Below are 10,167 nucleotides of genomic sequence, written 5' to 3'. Positions count from 1 at the left end.
ATATAGTTGGTCCCATATGAGTATGTTACATTGGATCAGAATCATTTTCCTTTTGGGTACTGGATAGAAATAATCCCGTAGAGTACAGACAAAGAGAATCCGCACTGAGGTGGAGCAAGAGCTAGCCGAGTCCAAAATCTAAATGGATGACAAGGAAAAGCATTTTTGTTTCAAAAGGAAACACTTATCATAACTTGCCAATATAGTTCTACAAAGTCTTGATGACTTCACTAGTAACAGTTTTTACATCCAATTTTGGCAACTAAATTTGACTACGCCACTTACATTCTAACAATAAATCACCAAAAAAACTGAAGTAAATGCAAACTGGGACGCGTATGGTAGTATGAAACCCATCCATTTGGATTTTGCTTTTCAAGTACACACCGGCTAGCTAGTTTTTTCCATTGAATCATATGCATGCATGCACATAGAGGATTGAGTTCAAAGATTAGGTACCGTGTGTCAGAACTTGTGTGAGTCACTGTTGGATTTACCTGAGATGAATGCTTCCTTCTAATTACTATCAGTTCAAGAGATAATATTTATCCTTTTATAGGTAAAAAATATGATATCTGAATAAAAACACTTAAAAGGAAAGCAAGATAAAGCCACATTCTTTCATACTTAATGAAAGAAACTGACATTGTAGTGGCTGAATCAAGTCATCTATTGGGTCAAATCCAAAATTTTCAACCCTACGCACACCTAACTAGCTAGGTTTCCAATTCAAGTTTATTAGGCAATCCTATATATAGGTAGGGTTTACAATTATCTACTCATCTTTAATCCTTTTATGGTCAGGGTTATCAAAGTAGTAGAAGTTAATTAGAGAAAGTTTAGTTAGCTAGTAAAAAGATGATGATAAGGATGATCTAGAGATATACTCTACACAAGTCTAGATAGTGGTTGTTGTGGATGCTAGGTTGGCATTTGGAAGAATTCTAGTATTAGTATTTGATTAAGAGTAACTCTTAAGTCTTATAAGTACACTAAGTAAAGAACTAGGAATGGAAATAATGATAAACCATGAAAAGAAGTGTTATTGAATATATTGATTGGATTCCCTTGAAGCTAGGAGTGGATTCCCTTTGACATGCAATGAAGTAGTCTCTTAATGATGGATTAGAGTACCTAATCCCTTTGGTTTGTTTTTGTTTTACCACTAATTTGATAATCTTTTGAATCCTAATTTTAAGGCTGTCATGTTTATCCCGACACCTCCAACGTTTGTTTCCTCATTTTCCAACTTCAAATTTTTCTCCTTTTGAAAATTAATATAGTCTTACCTAATTATCTATGGGCATTTACTAAGTAATTGCATTCTATTGGTTAATTAAAATACTCCATCATGGATTAAACTTTTAATCGTACGAATCAAATTAGTATTAAAATCATTAATCAGTCTTTAACACCTAAGAATACCTAGCTAGCAACTACTAGCACAATCTGTGGTCCATGACTCCATGATTTACTATAGAATCTAGATCTAAATCAATTTAATTTAATGTCTAATTCATCTATTGGATAATTCAAATCTAATCAATCACGACCGTCTAATCGCTAATCGTTAACTCTACGTCGACAACCAAGTGGCACGTGTAATATATACATTTCCGTCCTCGCCGTGTTTCCCTGCTTCAATACAATGGCATAACCAGTTACCAATGACTATTTGTTTAACAATTTGATTTGATTGCCAATGAGCAATCAGTTTTTTTGTGATTTATACTATATTGATTGAATTAATTTAATAATTAAACCCTCAAAGCAGGGCTCAAAAATCGCCACCCACTACCACAGGGTGGAAATCAATGATCATTCATCAACCATTTGTTTTGCTAATCTCAATATCATACCAGTATTAATTTTAATTTGAACATGATAAGTGGTTGAGATTCCTCCATTGACAACGTGATGTTAGATGATCCCTCCAGGAAATAAGGTATGTGGATTTTACACAGGAACATCCGGTGGTCAGGACAACTTAGAAAGAAAATGATCTTTCTCTTTCAATTTTAAAGTGTATTTTTTGATGAACTGGTAACTAAGAAAGAAAATGATCTTTTATTGTATCGATTTTAAAGTGTAGGTGAGATGAGTCGGAAAGTTAGCTGCTTTTCCATTCTTTTGAGTTTTCTAGCTCTAGGGTTGGAGAATCGAGTCTGTGGGGTTTAGTTTATGAATGTTCCGTACGTGACAAACGTGGTTATTGGGACTGGGATGATAGCTTAAAGAGTTTAGCTTTTGGATAATGCAAAGACTTGACTCTCTGTTTAAGACGTGATAATAGAGAGATTAGGATTAGCCTGCAATCTTGTCATGTAAAGAGAAACAACAAATACTCTAGCAGGATCCAAAGAAAGAAAAATATAATAGAAGCACACATACATAAATACATACAATAGAAAAAAAAAGGTCGATGAAAGAATTTGTATCAAACAAGAGAAAACAGCCTTTAAAGAGTATTTACAGGTCCCAAGCATCCAAGTTTAGCTTTGGAGGAAATCTGCAGAATGAAGGAATACACATATAAGTACATGTTTTTGTAAGTGTTAAAACTTTGACCATGGATCTTCCTAATTACATAGGTGTAAAAACATTTGCACCACAATAACTAAAGAGGCAATGGCAGAGAATCAGGTAAACAAGTATCGGGCCATTAGCAAAATCAATCATCCTAAAGACAAATTATTACCATTTAGCGCAGAATGGTAGACTCGCTTCTCGGCTAGCCCAATATCTGAGAGTATTAGATTACCCTGCAGACAATTATTGTCAACCATGAATAAGAAAGCTACTTCAGCAATGCAGATTATAATTAAAGGACAGTTCCACTGTTTCAGGAACAACACATTACAAACAATATTTATTAGAGCTTTCAGATATTTGGAGTTGGAAAAAATCATATACCTCACACGCCATTAATTTCCGTATATTATGTGCATAAAGTTTTGGATCATCCTTTTCTTGATCTGAGGGGTAGTATATAGGTAACCGGATCACCTCAATGTAATTCACGAATTGACAAAGAAGTAAAATCACATGGCGCAGCTGCAAATGAACACATATAGAAAGAAAAGATTTTGTCATGAGAAGAAGATTGATGATAAATGGGATTCAAAGATAAAATGTAACTCAAGTTACATGATTGTTATGGGGTTAGACTTCTAGCCAGAGATTGGTTGAGATAAAGCTCGGCCAAATGAATTTTAAACTTGGCAAGGCTAGGATCCGTGCTGACTCGGGTAGTCCAAAACACAACTGAAATTACGAATGCAGTATAGACACATTACTCTTTTTGTGACTCGGGTGAAAACTTATAACGATATGTGGTACTAGTCGTCTTAGAATGACCAGTTCATGAACTGAAATATGTATATCCTTGTACTCCTTGAAGTACTACTTACATCATGGATATTCATTGTGTATTCCTTTACAGCAAATTGTTGATATTCATCATGGATATTTCTTAATGTTGATATTCATCGTGGATATTCATTATGTATTCCTTGAAGTACTACTTAGCTTCGGCTTATTATGAACATAATATTGATAAAAGCACATAAGAAACAAGTCAAGTATTACTCACACCGGAAATGGAATCCCAAGCAGGACTAAATCTTTGGTAAGGATATCTTAGAATCACTGGTAGGACTGGTGCTTTCGATAAAAAGGCACCTGACTTAAACGGAAGCAGGTAATCTCCATTTGAGGTTGTACCCTCTGAAATCAACGAAAAGATCAATCAAACAGGGACTACCATTTCACAAGTATAATCTTAGCAATATCAGTTGAACACAATAGAAAATTTTCAGGTATCATTTCTCTATTCATGTGTCAAGTTTAAGCGTTGCATCCCTCAAGTTTGAAGGCAAATGTCCCATCACTAATTTTAACAAAAGGTCAACAAGAACATAGGGGACTAACGTTTAAGTATGATTTAGAATAACAACCTGGAAAAAGCATCATCATTGGAGCCGTTCTGTTTTTCTGGGCTTCAAGAACCCTTTTTGTTAAAACACCTGCAAACAACAATATTGCTTTTCAAATTGCAAATATAAGTGACATATGAAAGCATATGAAAAGAAATCTTATAACAGTAAATGAGAGAAATGAAGGATAGACACTTATAATCACATTTAGAAAATCATAAAATACAATTGATACTTTCCCTAAGCTTAACGGTAAGATAGATTACATTCTCAGTATTTCCTTGCAGTATATATCTCTTTTCAGTACAGATATACAGCCATTTGATTATAGTGAGGCATTGCTGGAATCTATAGCAAGTGCATGGAGTCAAATAAAGTCCAAGAACTTTAAGTCCCTGGAGCATTCATTCATTAGATAATTTTCTTTCTGATAGGCAGTAATTAGATACACATGAAGGAACATTCATCACACAGTACCGTAGAAACCGAACTTTCTCAAAATGTTGTTGCTTGCATACAACAGAAGTATATTTAGAAGTCATAGTATACAGTAAGGTTCATGCGAGTGTGCGAAGAAACTAAAGACTGAAAATCTGTAAAGGGAAAATACAAATCCTATTCAAGAAGCGATCAGAGAATTTATTGAGTAATTTTCCAGACGTATGGGAATAAGAGAATTTGTGCAGTAAAGTGGAAAACAATGACACATCTTTTCTTTATTCTGGCTCTTAGTGATAGAAAATAAGCAGCGTAACATAGAAATTTACTGATTAGTTTACCAGAAACACCCTTCTGTTCAGATGACTTCAATTCCCGCTGAACATAAACACATCCAAGGCACTTGCTGTGACAAACAGAAATTTTAAACCATCATAAATACCTAAAGATGCTGTTCGTCACACTGAACTAGCCTTTTAACAAAAAAAAGAAGAGTCTTTTGGGTACTCCAATATAATGGTGCAAGGCATTGAAGGACAACGACAATCGTTGTTTGCTCCAACACCCTAACACCCAAACATACATGAGAGGAATGATAAAGATGTCATACATGTCTAACACTGTAGATTGCGAAGGAAGGTCTTAAGCTACGCCTATTAGGGCAACAAAAGGGTAAATTAATATGAGTAAAGAACAAACCTTATAAGACCAACTAGAGGAAGTTCAGCCACTGATCTCTTCAGCAGTGAATGAAGTTAACAAAAGACAGCAGAAACATGTCCATCAAAACTGAAGTGAGAACTCCGAACATATTTTTCTCATGGATATCATAAAAAACAAGTTTCATTACAAATTTGTAAGATGTTTCACCTTGGCAACAAAGCTTGGAAAGAAAGAGTATGTGTGATACAAAATATCCAAATACGAAACATGGTTCGATATGATTGCTCCAGGTCTTTCCAATTCTTCAGACTGAAAGAGCAACATCAAGACTAGTCAGTACAGGATCAACATTCTCCAATTTCAACAAACTCTACCAACAAATTGAGAAATACTTACCCCTACACACCCAGCATTTTTGGAATCCCACCCTTAAACATATCTAGGTCAGTCCATGCTTTGTCCATTTTCTCAATTCATGTTGAGCTATGCTACAAAACTACAAAGCCTACCATTCTCTACCTAATGAGATTTTCACTACATTCAAACAGCAAACTGGAACTAGCACCCCACATCACCATTGTATGACTCAAATCACACATGGTTATCATATTCTTACAATGTCACTACTTCAAGGTAATAGTTGACTGAAAAATGCAACAAAATTCTCAAAATTGAGGAGAAAAAACACAAAAAGAAAAAACAAATTTGTTTACCTCAGTCTCAGGACCATCCACCGCGAGCAACTCCTTATACGATTCGCTGATCCAATAAACCCCCATGTTAAAAAGCATAACCCTAGCAAGAAATCTACCAGAATTAACAATAATAGACCTTCTCCACCCAACCATATGAGCATAATCTTCCTGTTCTTCTTCTTCATCATCACCTTCATCTCGATTCGGAATAGAAAACAAAGTACAAAATCGACAAATAAAGTAGTAGAAGAACAACAAATTCATCCCAATAACAATACGAATCGGCACAATACTCACAAGAGCAAACCCAAGCAATAATTTCTCAGTCAAAGGCAATTCTCCTCTACCCATTGTCCCATAAACATCATTTCTAACATAAGCAGCATATTTCTTCTCAAGCTCCAGTATACTCTCAGTTGTTGTAGAAGAAGATTGATCCGAATTTGATTCCGATTTCAACAATGGCCAATCATCCTTTACAGAACCCTCTATCGGTTCGAGAAATTGATCTTTGGATGAAACGTCTTTCATTTCGGATTCCATTATTATTTCCCGGAAATCCCCAATTTGAAAACCCTAGACAGAGGTTTTATTTAATCGACATTGTGAAGTTTTAGGGATCCAGAGAAATGATGATACGAGGCATAGTAGATCTGATGAAATGTGTTCGTTAAGAAATATTATTTGTCAAAGTGGCGGGTACCTAAAGGGAAGAATAAAGTGTTAGGTGTATTCTAAGTTTGATGTGACAAAGTGTGTGAAGAGTTTTAAACCGTACGATTAAAAAAAAGTGTTACTGTTCCATTCTGCCACCGTTCCCTTGAGTAAGCATACTACAGCTCATACATTTATTTTCTGGGCTACCACTAAGGGCTGGCATTTGGCAACCATAGTGAATGCGTCTGAAACAATAAATCTGTCTATTTTTGAGGCAGATACTGCACAACACGTATGATTTGATATGTGGTTTCGGAAAAGATGTCAATAAGTGAACCTTTTACCCGTTCTAACTAAACTCGATAGAGTCCAGCAAACGGAAAAGAACGCAAATTTAGGGAATGTCTATCTTTACGGCTGCCCTCAACCCAAAGAAATGTTTCGCCTACCCAAAAAAAAAAAAAACGGAATGGTGTCCTTAGATGATAATGTGAAAGTCGCATTTGTTTCACTTTGATTCTGATGCAATAGTGGTTTTCTACAGATTTTGTGTCCAAAGAGTGCTGCACGTATTAGCTACCTATACCACTTACATTGAACTGCCTTCCAAAGCTAAATTGTGAAGGCTCCTTCCTAGCAAGATAATTAAGAAGTTAAAAGATGAGAGATCTTCTTTGGTAACGAAGTGTTCACATTTGGTGAGCTGGAAGACGGTTTGTGCTGCAAAGAATTATGGTGGGTTAGGAGTGTTCAATCTTAAAGCTACAAATCAAGCAATGTTGAGCAAATGGTGTGGGAGGTTTGGTGTTGAAATATATCAAATTCTTGGCTCCTTCGATAATGTGAAGACTGTCCATGAAGTCTCTTGGCGCACTATTGCAGAGAACAGTCACCTTGTTTCAGCAAATTCGACAATCACTTGACATTCTGGTAACTTAGTTTATTTTTGGCACCACGAGTGGATTGGAGAGGTTAATCTAAAAGATGCATTCCTCTACTTTTTAAGCTAAGCAGATGTAAACTACTCCAAGGTTTGGGAACATGTGAATGCGGAAGGGAGCTGGAAGTTTGATTTCGAAGTTCAAACGTAGACTGAGCGAGATGGAAGCTACTGAATTTGTGAACCTGCAAAGCATAACAGGTCCACACTCACCTGTAGTTGAAACTACACAGTCGATACAAGAAGATGCATGCGCTCTGAAACTTCAGGTATTTTGTCCGTTAAATCTCTTTACAATGAAATCACCTTGATAGAGAATGAGGTAGATTTTTATATGGAACCCTCACATACCTCCTAAGATCAATTTTTTCATGTGGTGTGTAATTTCATGAAATAGTTAACACAATCGATCTGCATTGAGGCAAAATCCTTGGTTCTTCAATGGGCGTGTACGGCATGAACTCAACTTCATATCGAATTTCTCTAGTTCAGTTCTTAATTGGGATACAATGTAATTTCTTTTTAGCTGATTCACTCTACCACTCAAATTTCTCTAGTTCAGTCAGAGTTTGCATATTATATCTTCTCTTTCAATCAAAAAAAGAAAAAGAGGCTAAATTGTGAAGCACAATTTACAAAATTTGTTTGTAAGACAATGGTTTCTGAAAAGCCACAGATAAAGCAGACTTGTTGATCAAAATTTATTCTTTAGAGTACTTCTTTTACTATTATTTTAGGAGGCTTAACTCCCTTTGTAACAAAATAAATTGAATTCAAATGTAAAATTTACATTCAAAACACAGATGATGTCTAAGAATATAAAGGAAAGAATACTTAGATATCCACATTTTGTTTGAATATGCCAACTGTCCTATACTTCTATGCTCTTGCACAATTGTTTCTGAACTCTTTTGTAATTGGAATATAAACAAGGTGTTTGTGAAGCTTCAGATAAGCAAGTGATTCAAGTCCCATCCACCTGCTAGCAAACTCCGTCCGTTCCCCTTCTGCGTAGATTTTCTTGAGTTAAGATGGCATTATGGAGGCAAAATTGTGTCCCACTTGAGAATGAAGCTTTTTGAGAATAAATTCAATCTATGACAGTTTCCTTGCATCAAGACCGCACTGCAGAAACCCAATTGTTGAAAATCCTCAAATTGAACACTGCATATCCATCTCATTAACTCCCGTTGCACAGCACCATTATTATTTGACCTTGTAGAAATGACAAATAAAGTCAGATAAATTGCTAAGTAAAATTAGAATCACTATTGATCTGGGGTAATTAAACATAAATTAAAATCTTAGAATTGATTTGGAAATGTATTTAACCATGGATTAGATTATCAATACCTTTATAAGAAAATTGCAGAGGAATCGGGAACCCGAAGATCAGCATCAAACACAGAGGATGAATCTGCTAACAGGGAAGATCAGACCTGAAACACAAACAAGACAGACTGTAACAAAATACTGAGAAAACCAAGAAATGGGTCTCCATTTGATTTCAACACTGGAGCTTTTCATCCTTTTAGCATTTTGATGATGAGGATCTTTTGATAGATCAAAACTAGCTCCTTTCATCCTTAATTCCTGAATACATCTAGTAAGTGTTCTATTATCAGTTTTTTCTCTCTGTAATTCTCTTGATACTTTCCAATACCTGTAAAGTTTCATTTGTACTAAACAGATAATAACCATGGAAGCAAATAAAGATACGAATGAAGGTAACCACCATTTCTTACAAGAATGATGATCATGAGAAGAAGTGATTGAAGATGTGTAAAGAAGTGTAAGAAAAAACCCAATAAAAAAGTAAAAACAACAACATAATTGAAAGATTTCTGATTTAAGGCTATCCATTCTAGTTTCTTTCATAGTGACTCTACGCCCAAACATATCTTCTTCTCTTTGCCAAAGTTTTAAGAGTAAAAGATGGCCTGGGCTTTGAGAGATTTCCATCAATGGGTGTTGTTGAATCACTGACATTGTGTTGTTTATTGATGAAACCAGTTGCAGATTTTGGTGTTCTTCGTCTACTGGGATTTCAACAACAACATGTGTATCCTTTACTTCAGCCATTAGAAAGAAAATACTGAATCAGAAAGTAAGCAGTAGAAGAAGGAGAAGGAGATGGTGAGAAAGAATATCTGAGCACTTGAGATTCGTAGAGAGATTAGAATTAGATAGCTTTGTTGAACGAAAATGGAGGAAGAAACCAGGTATTTGAAGTCATCTCTCTCTGGATCTTGTAACGGTCATATTTTGTTGGGTTTAATGTGGGTAATCATAATAGTTCTAACGGTCATATTTTTAGGCTTCCGTTACATGGTCTCGGATGAAGGGATCAACTATAATAGTTGACACAATGAAAATAGGTAGATGTCCTACATCAGATATACGCTCGTAATATTATGAACGTCGGTTATTAATTAATATACTTCCTCACTAGTAATTGATTAGAAAATTATTATATTATGAAAAAAAAAGGTAAGCCTTATTTTAAAAAAAAAAAGCTAATTTAGGTGTCAAAAACACACTTAAAATAGAAATATGAAAAAACTTTGGGATGGTATATTCATGCATGCTTTCCCAAATAAACCCACACGCATGCATAAGGACGGAGTAGTTACATACCCAAGAGAACTTCAATTTTCAAGGCTCATTTATTTATTTTTATCGGGAAGAAATTTTAATCAAGTGCAACCGTTTAAGACGTGATAAAATTAACAAGAAAAGCAAAGTGAGAAGAGGCGAAAAGATAAAAAAGAGAAAAAAAATAAGTTGTTGCCTGTAGACTAACCAGTTGAAAACAAATACCAAGTACAACAAGAAAGAC

At 35.2% G+C, this 10,167-nt stretch overlaps 2 protein-coding genes across 2 annotated transcripts; both read right to left on the bottom strand.

Annotated features, from left to right (window-relative positions):
- Positions 1-2,275: 2,275 nt before the first annotated feature.
- On the bottom strand, positions 2,276-6,388 carry LOC113296416 (lysophospholipid acyltransferase LPEAT1-like). The gene is made up of 9 exons (XM_026544726.1): positions 5,750-6,388; positions 5,244-5,345; positions 5,073-5,110; positions 4,715-4,779; positions 3,957-4,025; positions 3,593-3,726; positions 2,914-3,054; positions 2,699-2,762; positions 2,276-2,509 (listed from the first exon to the last, which is right to left on the bottom strand). The coding sequence occupies exons 1-9, from the start codon at positions 6,272-6,274 to the stop codon at positions 2,493-2,495; spliced, it is 1,155 nt and encodes a 384-aa protein (XP_026400511.1). The 5' UTR covers positions 6,275-6,388; the 3' UTR covers positions 2,276-2,492.
- A 1,629-nt stretch (positions 6,389-8,017) lies between these two features.
- LOC113331877 lies at positions 8,018-9,508 on the bottom strand. The gene is made up of 2 exons (XM_026578523.1): positions 8,682-9,508; positions 8,018-8,543 (listed from the first exon to the last, which is right to left on the bottom strand). The coding sequence occupies exon 1, from the start codon at positions 9,408-9,410 to the stop codon at positions 8,727-8,729; it is 684 nt and encodes a 227-aa protein (XP_026434308.1). The 5' UTR covers positions 9,411-9,508; the 3' UTR covers positions 8,018-8,543; positions 8,682-8,726.
- Between the last annotated feature and the right edge of the window lie 659 nt (positions 9,509-10,167).

The sequence above is a fragment of the Papaver somniferum genome, chromosome 1, assembly GCF_003573695.1.
Source record: "Papaver somniferum cultivar HN1 chromosome 1, ASM357369v1, whole genome shotgun sequence".
NCBI classification, from domain to species: domain Eukaryota; kingdom Viridiplantae; phylum Streptophyta; class Magnoliopsida; order Ranunculales; family Papaveraceae; genus Papaver; species Papaver somniferum.
This window is presented reverse-complemented; position numbering and strand designations above follow the sequence as displayed.

What these genes read in the sequence shown, in the direction of transcription:
- LOC113331877 (XM_026578523.1), bottom strand. Translation starts at nt 9,410, where the DNA reads ATGGCTGAAGTAAAGGATACACATGTTGTTGTTGAAATCCCAGTAGAC.
- LOC113296416 (XM_026544726.1), bottom strand. Translation starts at nt 6,274, where the DNA reads ATGGAATCCGAAATGAAAGACGTTTCATCCAAAGATCAATTTCTCGAA. An exon ending in AATGATGATGCTTTTTCCAG is followed by an intron (nt 3,727 to 3,956) that starts GTTGTTATTCTA and finishes CGTTGATTTCAG; the next exon opens with AGGGTACAACCTCAAATGGA. An exon ending in CTTGGGATTCCATTTCCGGT is followed by an intron (nt 3,055 to 3,592) that starts GTGAGTAATACT and finishes GTTCATTTGCAG; the next exon opens with CTGCGCCATGTGATTTTACT.